We start from the raw sequence: 16,153 nt of genomic DNA, 5'->3' as shown, positions 1-16,153 counted from the left end.
TGTTTCGGAAGGCACGTTAAATTGTGAGTCCTGGCTATCATTTTCTAAGAATGAAATATAAATAAAAGAATAATCTTTGACAGTCGTCAACAGTAGCCAGAAGCTTGAAAGTCTGACAATCAGTCTTACCGAAGGGTATCGTGTTACAACCCAGGTAACTGTATTGCGAAGGTCTGATGAGTAGTCGATCAATGTAAAATACTGGTATCCAGCTGCATCCGGTGAGACTAGAAGTTCTAACATACTTGGAAAAAAGGCTAGGCTGAAACTTCTACAATCAAGGAGTGACAAAATGTTCTCACTTGAACTACTGTTAAATAACTGGACAGTGTTGTATTGACCAACAATGTAAGGAATGTTCGGGGCATCTAGTTAAGATGAAATACGAGATGCTACGAGTATTACTTCTGTCTGGGCTTGTAACACGAGTTTGATTAAACATTTTTTTGCTTTGAACTTATTTTAATAGAAGCTTTGAAACCAGTGCCCGCGTATCATAAGCAGACATATTTTTGGTTCAAAACAGCTGTTTTGGGTACCAAAAATTAGTTTATAGTAATAGAACATAATGGACAAAGTTCTTTTAGTTATTCTTGTCTCTATCCTATTGTTTTTACGGTAGGAAATAGATTACCCTTTTCCAGTTAATCTATCGCTCTACTCAGCTAAGTAGTATTGGACATGAAAATGTAACTAACATGCATATAAGTAGAAACTTTTTTGCTTAATCTACCACTTACTAGGTAGCTAGCTATTTTCTATGTTATACTATAATTAGCTCACCCGGCGTACTTCGTACCATCTTACGGTTGGTTTTTTATTTTTCTCTCCATTAGAACTAGAACCATCCTCGTACTTTAAGGAATATTATAAAAAAAGGAATAAGTGAAATCAGCCTAGCCGTTCACGCGTAATGGCATGACCAAGAGAGAAGAGAGAGAAAAAAAGAGAGAGAAGAGAAAGAAGAGACAAGAGAAAAAGAATATATAGATTGAGATGAGTCAAGGCAACATTTTATTAGTTTTAAGACAATACTTGTACCAATCCTTATCACTTACCCGTACCATTATTCTAAAATTACTACTACAACCCGCATCATTACAATTACAACAGCCATCTATACTAACCCTTAAGAACCATCTAACCCTCAGTAAAAAGTAACAAACCACTAAAGATCAGCTTTATTTCCGGAGATTCTAAGGGACACTTAAATGTAAATAAACATACCTTTAGGTGACCAAGTAAGCCCTTTAAACCCTTTTCTGCTAAGTCAGCGGGTCCTTTGTGTTTTAGTTTAAGTGTCGAGATACAAAGAAATTTAACTAATGTCAACTCTTGCTGGCTTACTATTGACACTCGAATTTGGATTCGATCGAGTTACATTCGAAGTAATGGCAAAATTAATTAAATGTACTTTTAAATTCCAAACCAAAGAAAGCTCAAACGATGGTTTAGAGTAATTAATTATAATGTAATAAATAATGTTCATCTATCTTTAAAAGTATGTGTTCATAAGTAAATTGGTTGTGTGTGTTGTCCAATCTATACTAATATTATAAAGCTGAAGAGTTTGTTTGTTTGTTTGTTTGAACGCGCTAATCTCAGTAACTACTGGTCCGATTTAAAAAAATTTTTCAGTGTTAGATAGTCCATTTATCGAGGAAGGTTATAGGCTATATATCATCACGCTACTACCAATAGGAGCAGAGTACCAGTGAAAAATGTTAAAAAAACGCGGAAAATTTTTAACGCTTATGTAACGCAAGCGAAGTTGCGCGGGTCAGCTAGTAATATATATGTATCTTTTCATTTATTAATTAATATTGTTCCATTTAGTTTATCTTTTATTTTCAATCAGCCCATGTGATCAAGTTCTTATTTAGAATTATAAAGAGCAATTTCACATCAGTCTCATTGTAAGCACGTTAATTACGCGCTTTTTTCATTTAAAGATATAGCTTAGAAACGAGCTCGAATCAGACTCGATGATCAGTTTGAATACGAGTGTCGGGAGTAAGGCCACCGGTTGTATTGTGGTTTCTCTGCCCGAGGGTCAAATGTGGGTAAAAACGTTGGAAATAAGCCTCTTGGGTAGTTATGTAAGTGTCTTAATGTATGCTAGTGTGTGCTGTGTACTGTTTATTCTATACTAGCTGACCCGCGCAACTTCGCTTGCGTCACATAAGAGAGAATGAGTGAAGATTTTCCCCGTTTTTGTAACATTTTTTACTGGTACTCTGCATATAGCCTATAGCCTTCCTCAATAGATGGGCTAACTAACACTGAAATAATTTTTCAAATTGGATCAGTAGGTTCTGAGATTAGCGCGTTCAAACAAACAAACTCTTAAGCTTTATAATATTAGTATAGATTAGTATAGATAACCCTAGTTTGCCGGCGTGTAAACGTTTCCGAGTATTTATTTGCTGCCGAGAGAAGTCGCCATAAAAGGAAATTATTTATAACTTATGTTAACAATAATATTACCTACCGTAAGTTAAATAAGAATTCCTTTATATTTTGCAGAACATAAAAATATTTTCATAGTTCGTTCTGGCCTAATTTCACAAACGTTCCCCTACAAAACAAACAAGACTAATCTCATAAGATCATTTTAATTGATAATAAGTATGAGGTACGTGTGTTTTAACGTTTGCGTGTTCAACTATGTATGGAAAAGGTCATTAATAATTAAAGACAATGTGGTAAGGAAATAAAAATGCCGTGAAAAATGCATTATAATATTTAATGCCTCGAGCAATGTACGTTATAATGAAGATTTTTCTCGTACAAAGTATTTTTAATTAAATTAAATTGAGGCGAATGAAGCTTGAGATAATTTTTAGTTATCAGAAATAATGATAACCGGCTAGCTATCGAATAATTTAACCGGATAGCTATCGAATAATTTTTTATGAAAATTATAATATCCATGTCTCTAGCGGACATCGTTGTGATTATTGTTGCGGTACATTTTAAATTTTAAACTCTCTCTACTGGATATTTTTGATTTGACATAAAAGAAAGCCAAACAAAAGCAAAGAACAGAATCGTAATGTATTTATACAGATAAGTATATATTTATTTACGATTATGTTCACTTTTGCCTGTACTTTTGTACATCACATAATTAATTTTCACTAGAACGAAATATTTCAGTACTTCAAAGGTTAGTTGTAAAAGGGTTCACGTTCATTTGTGCTAAACTCAGGCTATTACAAACGTCCGAACTACGTCATAATCAAACAAACCATAGGAATGTGTAAGTGGTGTGAGCGAGAGACTACCGGTTTTTCAGCTACATTTAGCGGTAGTTTATCTATTCAATAGTGTTTTTTTATATATGAGTTTAAACGCTATTGTATAGATAAACTACCGCTAAATGTAGCTCAAAAACCGGGGGTTAGTTCGCACGTTTGAAATGGCCCAAGTATAGGAATCGTATTTTCCAAGCGAACGCGTATAGTTTATTGTCGACTTGTAGTGACTTGTCCCCTGTTGCACATTTCCAGTTGACGGCGAAGTTTTATTTCAAAAGCATTTTTTAATGATAACGTCCATGGAATATAAAGGTCAATACCCTGGAAAACCTTTAACTTACGTGTAGTTGCTTTAATTAAATTTAAAAGTGAGGTTATATTTTTGTGCTATTGCCTACTGGGCTGTTTATTGTTATTGACAAATTTTGTACGAAAAATTGATCAGCGTCCCTAGCGTACTATGTATATTTTTCGTATCATTTGAAACGTCAAACGCTCGTTAGTCGATAGTACGTACAAAAGATATCAGGCTTTTGTTGTGTAGCTGTAGAGTACGCCATCGAACTATCTTTCATTCCCTAAATATGCTGAAGAGACGATTTTTGAAAATACAATTAGCACATACTTAATCTTCAACTATCTTGAAGTTTTTTTTCTCAACATATTTTTTGTAGCCCTGACAGGCGTTGTACCTACCTGCATTCAATATTTTTTGTTTAAAGACATGGTTTTCTTCTTTCTATAAATTTGATTCCAAAAACATTTTATTTACACCTAATGTACTTATCCTTATAAAATATCCCCCAGAGATTTATACAAGCTTACGAAGCATGTCGTCGCGTACTTAAACCGAACGAAATAAAAGTAGGCTTTAAGGAAAATATTTATTGCTCCCATTTCAACTGTATTTGTGAATATACAAGTATTTAAAGCAATAATGCTAAGCCGGATTTATCCGATCTCTTAAATCTCTTTGAAGATTTTTTTCGAAAATGGTTATGACTAATAACGTTTTGATTTGATCTTTCGTTTGATTTATTTATTATTTTGCCAGTGTACTTATAATTTTGCCGCTAGTATTCTTGAGAAACATAGAAATAAGGGGTAAATTGAATCAATTGTTATGGAAACTCGTAAAAATTGTACATTTTCATTTTTGTGATAATGCGCTCGACAATTCTAGCTAATGCTAAAAATTATTTGCGTCTCACTAGTCGTCATGTTGTTTTACCTTCTTACCAACATTTTGTTGCTATAACGTCGGGCTACTATTATACCTACAATATTCCAATGTAAATTAGAAACGACACCAGCACTTTAGCGGCACCGGGAATAAAGAAGACCACAGAGAATTCATTCAAGGTTTATTTTATCCGTAACTGTCCCACTGCTGGGCAAGGGTTTCCCTTCCCTTCCCTCTTTCCATTCAGATACACAAAATCAACGGACGTTTAATACAACGTTATCAAAAATATTGTCCCCAAAGATAAACCTTTACCAATCAAACTAAGCCTCTTTAAACCAATAAAGCGGTTGATTGTCAACAGAACATAAATAAACAAAAGCCGATCGACTTATCGGGAACGTCTTAGTGGAACAAATAAGGAGAATCTGATTAAAGGACTCCCATCTAGTTTATTGAGGCTGCTGTTTCATACTCTTAGTGTATTTTTTCCCCGCTTAAGGCGCTTCCCCCTCTCAAAGTGGAACAGCTACTAAAAGAAAGCTTTTTCCTGATAAATTTCATTTACTACCTTAGTGGTACAGCGAAGCAAAGCGTTATTGGATTTTTTGAAGAGAAAATGCGAAGAAACTTTCGTTTTTAAAGTTTGTCATCGTAAATAGGATTATAAGGAAAAATATTCCTTTTTTACTTAGTTTTCACGGGAATAGATAACAGGCATTAATTCTTCACGCAAGAGGATTGCTTGAATCTGTTTTGTGTGTACTTACAAACACCTTTTTTAACGATTGAACCTACGATAAAAAAAACATATATGTTCTTTGTCTCTCACAGGCTTATTATTTAACATTGTCTACTTGTAATGTCAAAAAACAAAGGATTTTAACTCCGCAAGATAAAAAGTTGCAGGGGATTTTACGGCAAGTAGATGAAGCCTGTTATCTTATCTCAAAGTAAAGGCTTATGTTATGTCTCGTGGGAGTAATCTACTTCAAAATCCACTAAGCCTATGTGCAAGACATAAATATTGTAGCTTAAGGCATTTCTTTGCATAGTTCGCTAAAATAACGTTTTTATTTACTGAATTTTGAGACGTATCTATTTCTATCTGTATACGTATAACGTATCTCAGTTGACAACTAGTGTACGACTAATCGATGGCCACTATTCAGTACATTGTTGCTTTGAAGTATCGTGTCAATCATTACAATCTAAGGTATAAAACAATGTACAGCATATTGGCTTTCAAAAAATTGTGATTCAGATACGTGATCGCCGCCCTGGATAATGTATCCGTTTTATCACTTTTATACCATTTGGAAACTGTATATGAGTGAAAGAGACGGAACATTGTTCCTACTACAAAATATGATACCAGTGTGAAAAACATATTTTCTTTACAAAAAGTAGGGGCCGCACTCAGGTTACATTATTCCGTACCCATTAAACCTCAGCCGTAATTAATCTATTGTTTTCACAGGTCATTGAACTCTAAAAACAATGAAACCTTTATTCAACCGGGTTTTCAAATGTGTTGGCACTAAGGCTTGGTGCAAACATTTTAGCCGGCACGATCGGTTCGGCAGTATTTGTCGAATAACAAAACCGAATTGAAGCAATTATCCCCGTTTTCTAAGGTTCATTTAGCGGTAGTTTATCTATTCAACCTGTAATTTTTATATGAGCTGAAACGTTATTGGATTGATAAACTACCGCTAAATGTTCCTTAGAAACCGGGGGTTACTGTACTTGTTCGTCTTGTGCCAATCGGGTAGTTCTTTTGGGTCCAACTGTCACAATTCGGCTTTAATGGCGTGGCGATGTCGAACGGCATTTTTCCCGAACATTTATTTATTTATTTACTAGCTGACCCGGCAGACTTCGTACTGCCTCATCGATCTTAATAAATAAATAAATAAATCTTTTGTATAAAATGATTTTAAAACAAACAAATCGAATCTGTATTTAATTAAAATGCATTTATCGAATAAAGCATGAAGTTGTATTATTATTTTCGATACATCATGTTGCTTACTTAGAAAACAGAGTTTTCCTGAAATACTGGCTATTTATAAGGTTTAAATTTGATATTCACAGACACACACTGTTAAAATACAGTCTGTTTATTAATTTAAAGCTTTCTCATAAACTATATTTTTTGTTTTATTATGTGGTGTGTAAATAAACAAAGAAGACGGTTTTCCGACGCGCGAACACGCGACGTATGACGTATCCATGCGCGAAACAGGGAAACTCCAAGTTGATTCCACAAACTTCTAATGACTGTCCTTGCGATTTATTTATGGTCATCGTAAAGGCCAGACGTACTGGAAATTGTAAGCGTTTAAATCGAATGGTAAGTCCGTTGGAATCATCGGTATCCGCGGGATCAAGACATCCTCTCCTTTGTATTTTCCTTTTATGATTGTCGCCTCAATGACGTTATTCATCAGTCTTTTCACAGCCAGTCTTGTTCTATTGCATAGTCGAGGTTGATTAATGTTACGCAGCATGATGACAACTGATCCTACTTTTAACTGCAAATTGTGAGGTGGTAATCCAGGCAATTCCAGTGAATTTAAGAACTCAGTGGGATAGTTGATTACGTCATCCTGGTTCATTACGGTGTCGACTGATTTGAAGGAAACCAACTGTCCCGGAAGAAAATTTTGAATGGTCGCATTAAGATCCTCAACATATTTTTCACCCAGCCAATTATGGTTATTGAACTTTTGCGCTATATCTAGCTAAAACTCGCTGAATAAGCTCCACTTTTGAGTCTGTGATGTGACACAAATCTGTAGGTAATTTGATGAATCCGGTCGAGGTGTCCACCGCAACTTTATTATTTCCAATGTCTGACAACTGCTTCGCAAACACATTTGCAGTTTCATCTTGTTGCAAAAATACTCGCATGTTAGTTGTTAAGTGGAGTGTCTTTAAGTACTGCCGCAAATTTGATGATTTTAGGCATACATTTAGTTCATCAACAACAGTTGATCGGGGAATAACTGGAAGAGTCTGACGAAAATCACCTGACAACAGAATCATGGCCCCACCGAAAATATTTTGGTTGTCGCGAAGATCTTTCAACGTTCTGTCCAGTGCCTCTAGTGACCTCTTATGGGCCATTGTGCATTCATCCCAAACAATCAATTTGCATACCTGTAGGATCTTGGCCATTGCGCTATTTTTGGCGATATTGCAAATTGGTGTTTCGGTTATTTGCATGTTTAGTGGTAATTTCAAGGCAGAATGTGCAGTTCGCCCGCCTTCTAGCAGAGTTGCAGCTATTCCAGTCGAAGCCACCGTTAGAGCAACATCATTTCGCGATCTGATCCTCGCCAAAAGCAATGAAATTAAAACCGTTTTTCCGGTTCCTCCGGGAGCATCAAGAAAATAAATTCCACCAGATCCACTGCTCACAGCTTCTATCAAAGTGTCGGACGCAATTCTTTGTTGTTGATTTAATTGTGGAACATTTGTACGAACTGTTTCGGCCAATGCTTCAATGTCGTACTGATGTTCTCTTTGCAACTCGTGGTTTAATGCATCGTGCATATGACGATTGGGTGCTGTCACTCCCAAACACGACAATACTTTATTTGCCATCAATAAACACATATCTTCTATCATGATCAATGTGTCATTGTAAATTTCTTCATTCATTTGTATTGTAGGATTCAAAATTTGACGGCGCACACGATGCAAAACATCCTCAGACATGTTATCTCTATACTTAACCCACAAATCTTTTGGATTCGAGGGGAAACATGTCGATATGATAATCGCAAACAATGTACGAATTTGATGCGGCGACGAAGATATTACGGAATCCTTGAGCGTATCATCCTAGTGCGAATCGTTCTCAAGTAAATGTAATAGTTGACATGCCTCACGGTAAGTCGCACACAGCTGTCCATCAACTGTTCTCAGTTGTTTAAACGATGTCGGACCACGAACATTCACCCACAACAACCGCAAATAATAACATTCATCGTTATTTGGATGTTCTGTGTAGATGCGACCCAGAGCATCTGAAGCAAATACATTTGGATGTCCTTCAACTGGTGTTCCTTGTTTTTGACGCTGAAACGATTTTGATGATGCGTTCCATGTGTAATAGCGTGGCATGTCAACATACAGCAAAGTGCGAGCAAAATCATCAGTTGGACAGACTGTGAAGAAACTTGTTAATGTTGTCGACGGTGGATGTGCCGCTCTGTCTGCCGCGTTAGATTCATTAAAATAAACTCGTTGACCATTTTCTAAATGGACTGCCAAATGGACTACTGTTGTGTGTCTTTCATGGATCGCAAATGAAAAGATACGCCAAATTGCTTCATTGCTATTTACATAGCGACCCATCTGGTACTGTGATATTTCATCATTTGCATTGGTTACACCGAAGACAGCCATATCACTACCTTTACTAACATATTTACATATGTACTTTATCGACTTCAATTTTAAGTTCTCGCGCACGTAGCCACAGAGATAGATATAATATCGTAATAATACTTTTTTCCGTGCTCTGAAATGCGACAGGATGGATTGACATATTAGTTGGTTGTCAAATCTAATGTCAAATATTATGATTGCGTTCAGAAATTTATAATTTAATTTATGACAAAACTTAAGATTTATCTTTCGATTTCTATTATTATAGTCTAATTAAAAAATAATCGGACAGATTAACAACTGAAGTTAGCTAAAACTGAGTTTCTCAAAGCCGACCACTATTTATGTACTATGTATTTTGAGACTATGCAATTTTGTTGCGTTCGCTTTCACTTTTGTTGAGTTTCAGAACGCGATATTATATTTTCCAACACGCACGCGAATTTGAACTTTATGCAGCAGTAATAAATTACAAATTGACTCTCCATTTTATTTATAAAACGTTTGTATGGGAAAAATTATACAAATTTGATATTATTTTTTTATTATTTTTATTTATTATTTGTAGGATAAAAAGTACCCTATGTCCATCTCCTGGCTCTAAGCTACCTCCTTACTAATTTTCAGCCAAATCTGTTCTGCCGTTCTCGAGTTATAAGTGGTGTAACTAACACGACTTTCTTTTATATATATAGATTTATAGACACACCAACAGTATACATATACAGCTTTGTAAGATAGAATATGATATTCACTATGTAGTTCTTATTTGATACCTATTAAAGGCGTGCTCAGCATACAAAATCAGAAGTTAAAGAACAGAAACTAATAACATTCATCTACATGTATTAGATTTTCCGATCCGTCCGTCCGGCTTGTCCGATTTATGCCGACCCAAATATATGTGTAGCAAGCCTTACAGAGAATGCTGTGGTATTGTGAGGTTTACAAAATAGATGAGAGATCGCGTGCCTACTAGAAATAAAGATTCCAACCATTTCTAAAGAGATTATTGTGGAAATATCTCTTTGTAATGCGTTGTTAAGATTTATAGAGTCTTAATGAGTAATGTTTATGCGAATTTTTCTATGCCCGAGAATGCTATTTTATTATTATGGGTATTTGTAGACCACGTTTGCGATTGTAGCTAAATAATTTAAAAATATGATGTAAGAAAAAATACGTTTCTTACTCGACTATCTAGCATATAAATTCGTAACAAATATACAGATAAAAAGTTAATAAATACTTAATCTATACTAATATTATAAAGCTGAAGAGTTTGTTTGTTTGATTGTTTGTTTGTTTGTTTGAACGCGCGAATCTCAGGAACTATTGGTCCGATTTGAAAAATTCTTGTTCACTGTTTGATAGCCCATTTATCGAAGAAGGCTAGGCTATATATCATCACGCTACGACCAAAAGGAGCAGAATACTAGTAAAAAATGTTACAAAAACGGGGTAAATTTTGACCAATTCTTTTATGTGACGCAAGCGAAGTTGCGTGGGTCAGCTAGTAATTGATAAAATCATATCATAGGAAATGTTTTAGCAGTACATTTTAAAATGTCAAACTTTCAATACTCGACAGTACGGATTATAAAAAATCACGCTACAGAGATTAATCTGTAGTTCGCGTGAACCTTTCAGTACATTTTCTATGTTTGTCTGTCACACTTAAGTGCGACATTTTTCAGACAACCCCTCCTAATATATTTTACCGGACCCTTGTACAATGCGTTTTGGTAGACAATAGATTCGTTCGACAGTACGGCTATTTCATTTGGAAACATTTTATTTTAACATTTTTTTCTACAATAAATCACCTATACTTTAATGTTTAGATAAAAAATAATTAATGTCCTTGATTTTGCTGTTAAGTATTTATTACAATTAGCCACTACGACTACCACTATTTATATACCGATATAAGGCTCCATCATCATTTGTAGCTGGTTCGTTTATAGTTGTCACTTTGTGGGTGAACTAAGAACAAAACAGTGATCCCTGCTAGGAAATCCTTAAAAAAATATAGTTCAAAAACTACATCAAAGATTTCTTCAACTCGGAAAATATGATAACGTCACTAAAGGTCACTGACCTCCATGGACAATAACATATTATTACGGTGTTATTTACACAGTTATACTCTGTTTGTAATAATTTACCCGAGACAAGCCAAAATACGTTTGCTGAGCTTTCTACGGGGGTTGCTAAAATATATTTTTAAGAGCTAATATTTGCTTTAGGCAGATGAAAGAAAAACAAGATGTTGAAGTAAATAATTAAAGTTTGAGAAAAACATAATGCTTGTCAATTGTACAGTAAATGAGAGGTGGTAGTACACAAAGTCGTAACATAAGTAGATATATTGCAATATTAGCTGTTAATGAGTAAAAATTATTCGTCGATTAAAGTTAAACGCTAAAGTGGTCAGCTGATATTTTGAAAAGTATATAAAAAAAATTAATTAAAATGAACTGTAGTCAGAAGCTTGAAAGTCTTAACACCAGTCTTACCGAAGGGTATCGTGTTATAACCTAGGTAACTGGGTTGTGGAGGTTGGATAGGCAGTCGGTCCATGCAAAATACTGGTATTCAGCTGCATCCGGTGAGACTGGAAGCCGACTCCAATATAGTTTGGAAGAAAGGCTACGCTCAAAACAAAGCTCACCATTCTTTAAAATTACTCGCGTAGGTTTGCATAACTCTTAACACAATTATCATCGTTTGTGGGTACATAGTTTAATCTCTCCCTTATTACAAGAGACCCTCGTATTACAGGCTTATTATTATAGATTTTCATCAGAACAAATAAATGCTTTTCCTAGAAATACGAGGTTTATAAACATAGTTTTAGTCTACTAAGCAAACGTCATTTAGATTATATCTGAAGCTTTAATAACCTTGACACTAGGTTGACTAGAAAATAACGTTTTAATGAACCATATTTAATGAGACAAGATTATTACTATTAATACTATTTATTTTTCAACTCAAAGGCTTCAGCCAAAATACTGAAAATACGAATTTTGGTCTCATCCAATCCCTATGGGAAGATTGTATGTTTGTATTTTGTTTGTATGTATAATTATTGATGCTAAACAGTTATAAGGATAAAAGTACGACTAGATAAGTGGTGATACTCCCCAGGATCTGAAAAGATTAACCTTAATAAATATATTGCAAATGCATTTTTTCTGCCAAAACATAAAAATAATTATTAACTATGTGAAAGCAATTATCTTACTCTAGAGAAGTTGTAGACAGAAAAAACGAGATATGAATTTTATTCTCGACCATCGCTAAGACAGAAAGAATCGGGATATGAATGGTATTGGGATCAAACCTTAGTTAGATCTCGCCTCTTGGTCTTATAGTCCAATATTTTCCAGCCAATCTCGTAAATAGTTTTCTTCCTAAGAAATAACATACTGTAGCTCTATTCTCTACTACTACCGACAACCGGCTTGTTATCGAGGAATGTCTCTAACGGGCGTCGTAGGTACAATTTTGGCAGTACATTCTAAATGTCAAATTCTCGATACTCAACAGTACAGATTATACAGAATTGCGCTGCTGTGCTGCAGTAGTGACGTCATCTTACCGTCATAATAAGACCTCGGCTCAAAGTGAACATCCTTAGTGGAGAGTACGTGACGTCATTGAGTATGAGATGACGGTAGAACTGCTGCAGCTTGAAGGTCAACTCGTGTTCGCCAGAGGGCGTGAGACGTATTAACTTGCTCACTAGGTTCTTAGTATTTTCCATCTGTAAAAGAAATTTGTAAAACAAATAATTGCTATGTGAAATTATCTTAAGAAGGAATCACTAAAATGTAAACTGTGTAAAATGGTTAAAGTGAATTTGATATTAGATTTTTTGATTACGGAAGGTACTATGCAATTGTTGTACCTAGAAGAGATAGAAAAAATCCTGAATCTTACCTCTTCATGTGTCCGATGGCATGGTTCGACGGTTACAACCAGATTGCTAAAATGAAACACAACCCAAGCGAATTGTAACAACGCACTGTAAAGTTCGGAGGTCGATGTGTTGACTGAAATAGAATGAAAGATTATTCTTATAAACGTTCCAAACAGGATGGTTAAAAGTGAGACATGAAGCTTTTCTTTTAAGACTGTGCATAATCAAGTCTTAGGTACCTATCAAAAGTAAAGAAGAGGATAAGAAAAGAATGAAAACAGTAAAATTTGAGCAGAAACCCAAATTAAAACGAAATAATTGCTAATTATAAATCATAATACTTAAATAGTACTCACATAATCTGGTGATGAGATGGTAAGGCGCAATTACCAAATACATCAAAAACACCAAGAGCATCTGTACTAAGAGTACGCCATGACTCTTGGCCACTATTCGCACAACGTCACACAGCGAACAGTATAGCAGTATGAGTCGCTGTATCATTACTGGAGAGTTCTTCGGCAGGTATATTATTGTGTCTGGGGATAAGAAATCATATGAGTACTTAATCGCGTGCAGACTCTTTAAGAAAGTTAACTGAATATGATTTACCCCCGGATTCTGAGGTACATTTAGTGGTAGTTTATCTATTGAATAGTGTCAAAACTCATGCAAAAAAAACGCTATTGATTAGATAAACTACCGTTAAATTTATTCGGAAACCGGGGGTAAGAGGTTCAAAATTGTTACTGCTCCCTTTGTATTTTCTAGAACAGCCTCAGGCATAAAATATTTTGCAAAGAAATTGAATGATATAATTGTATGGTTGTGTTCATGAAGCGCTTTTAGTTTTACCAATCGAGATAGCTGGTTAACTTTACCTGGGTAAGTCGTAAAAAGAGACTGAATCTTTAACTTCAGCAGCCTTACAATTGGATAAATCTATTCAAATATTTTATAGGAAATTCTCAGATGTCCAAAACATGATTGTAATTTTTGGTAGATAACAATTTTTAAGTAAACGGAATGTAAGAAAGACAGACATAATTTTTTCATCATGCCACAACAAAACACAAGGCAAATCAACAGAAACTATAATCAAATAAATTGAGCTATAGATACCGTCCTCGCGAATCTTCTTCAGCAAAGTCATTAAGCAGATGTTGAGAAGCCTGAATGAGTTAAGCACGGAGGAGCAAATGAGGCAGAACTGAATGCTTATCAACTGAACAAAGCCAATCATCAAAGAGTAGAACACGTCCATGAACAATACTGATACTGAAACAAAATAATAACCATCTGCTTTTGAAATCAAAATAATATATTTCTGTTACGATACTCCACTGATACATTGAATGAATTGAATGAGCTGTCTCTACAGCTTTCACATTCATTTCCGCGATTATATTCTAATCCATTTTAAAAAATGTCACACGACTCTGATTTTGTTTAGAAAAATTTTTTTTTTTCTCCTTATGTCGAGGATCACGAATTAAATTAAAGCTATTCCAAATTCAGTAGTAGTGTAGACTGTAGATATTGAATTTAAAGTATCAATACTACTTACATGCTATAATGCCATGGTCATTTGAAATTTTCCTGCAAAATATTGCAAAATCTATGAGCAAGACAGCATTGCCAAAGATGATTAATAAAACGACCGAAACAAATGTTTTCCATTCACTCTGTTTCTTCTGTTGATGATACTTATTTAGTTCCTTATTTATCTAAAAATTAGTAAATAATAGTAATCTATACTTTGACATTGTAATTCGTTAGATGTATGTTTGTTTTTTACGTCAGATTGGATGAACTGACTTACAAAATAATTGGCAGGGTGATAGATTACATCTTGGGTTTGATTTATATTACAACAATTTTTTACAATCATAGTGATAAATTAAATGTTAAAGTCTTACTAAGTAAAAAATTACGAAATTATGAAAAATATCAGCAAGAAATCAAATCATTGTAGGTATCTCAAATTAGATGGTCCCTTCAGATTTGACTACCCTCATTTTATGCACAACAAGGTAAACCAATTTTTACTTGCACCAACTTTTGTCGTTTATCGACCTTACAAAAATCCATTAATTTCTGTATAACAGACAGAGAACAAGCCGTGAGTTTCTTGCCGTTTCCTCTCACGAGCAACCAGCTTTCCCGACACGGTCAAAAAATATTGACTATTTTTAAATACTTTGTAAGAAGTTTAGAAAATTTTGAATTTGAACATGCAATGGAAAGTCTTTAGCATAAAAATTAAAAGCTAAAAACCTCTTCAAGCTGAGACAGGCAATGGATCAGTTGGTTCATTCTCTCCATACCCGTGAAAGCTGCTACCAAGCTCACTGGGAGAATGAGTAACAAAGTGGCTACTCCTACCACACGATCTGATGTAGTTTTAGTGTGAAAGGTCCTGATCATTACTGATCTTGCAAAAGATATTGTGCCGCCAACACCTGAAAATAAGCATATAAAACTTTATATTTAAATGATGACTTCAAGCAACTGTTTTTATGGTATTAGGTCAGCTTGCAATCACTACAAGTTAAACCTGCGCCACAGTGTCTAGGAACTCGGAAAAATGCATGTTTGTGATTATTTTCGTATAATATTAGCTTACCAATATGCAACGCAAAAGTGGACTATTGGATAGAATATTAATTTTAAAGATACGAGACGTATTTTTCCCTAGAAGTGGTAAAGATACATTTGAAATTTTTGAACTTTATATCATAAGCAAGAGCTTAACTTTTAGAAATTTATAATACAGTTTGTTCCTACTTACTGAAAACGACAATCAATATAATTCCGTACACATTAGCAGCCCTCGATGCTTTGATTTTCCATCCGTCTGGTACTTTCTGGAAACTCAGCGGCGATAGTCCACAAATACTAGATACCAATAAGACGAACCATAAGGCTCCTGTTACTGTGCACTCAGTTGGAGAATACTCCATTCTATAAAAAAAGGTTTATTAAGTTTCGTCAAAAACCGAGTCTCAAATTATATCATCGAAATCGGTTCAGGGGTTTAGGCAGCAAGAGACAGACATACAGAATTACTTTCACATTTGGATTTGTGTAATATTATTTCGAACAAGTGCAGCCTATCAATTGCTTTAACGGTGAATGGAGATATCGTGATGAAACCTTCCATGCCTGAAGTTTCTTTAAGGGCTTGAGGACAAAGTCCTTAACTTGGATTTTTCCAGCGCGGTGGACTCAAGGCCTAACCACATCTTTATTCCGGGTAGAGACCCTGGCCCAGCAGCGGGAAATAAATGGTTTTAATTTATTTTGATTTTGGGTTAAATGTTTCTCAGTGTGTATATGTGTAACAAATGGTGATGTTAGTAAAACAGTTTTTTGTATATT

General features: G+C 34.8%; 2 protein-coding genes across 3 annotated transcripts in view; one reads left to right on the top strand and one right to left on the bottom strand.

Moving 5' to 3' along the window:
• Nucleotides 1-16,153, top strand: part of LOC142982281 (atrial natriuretic peptide receptor 1-like) — a 165,714-nt gene that overhangs the window by 119,404 nt on the left and 30,157 nt on the right. The window lies entirely within an intron of this gene.
• LOC142982348 (gustatory receptor for sugar taste 43a-like) lies at nt 11,953-15,735 on the bottom strand. Its single transcript, XM_076128810.1, has 6 exons — nt 15,564-15,735; nt 15,050-15,234; nt 13,129-13,354; nt 12,793-12,905; nt 12,452-12,616; nt 11,953-12,000 (listed from the first exon to the last, which is right to left on the bottom strand). Exons 1-6 carry the CDS (start codon nt 15,733-15,735, stop codon nt 11,953-11,955), a joined length of 909 nt encoding a protein of 302 aa, XP_075984925.1.

This window comes from Anticarsia gemmatalis, chromosome 21 (genome assembly GCF_050436995.1).
Source record: "Anticarsia gemmatalis isolate Benzon Research Colony breed Stoneville strain chromosome 21, ilAntGemm2 primary, whole genome shotgun sequence".
Lineage (NCBI taxonomy): Eukaryota > Metazoa > Arthropoda > Insecta > Lepidoptera > Erebidae > Anticarsia > Anticarsia gemmatalis.
The sequence above is the reverse complement of the archived record's forward strand: the minus strand, read 5'-3'. Positions and strand labels throughout refer to the sequence as shown.

Coding starts and splice junctions, on each gene's coding strand:
- LOC142982348 (XM_076128810.1), bottom strand. CDS start 15,735: ATGGAGTATTCTCCAACTGAGTGCACAGTAACAGGAGCCTTATGGTTC. Junction 12,906..13,128: donor CCATCTCATCACCAGATTAT/GTGAGTACTATT, acceptor ATTCTATTTCAG/TCAACACATCGACCTCCGAA. Junction 12,001..12,451: donor GCCGAGGTCTTATTATGACG/GTAAGATGACGT, acceptor TAATCTTTTCAG/ATCCTGGGGAGTATCACCAC.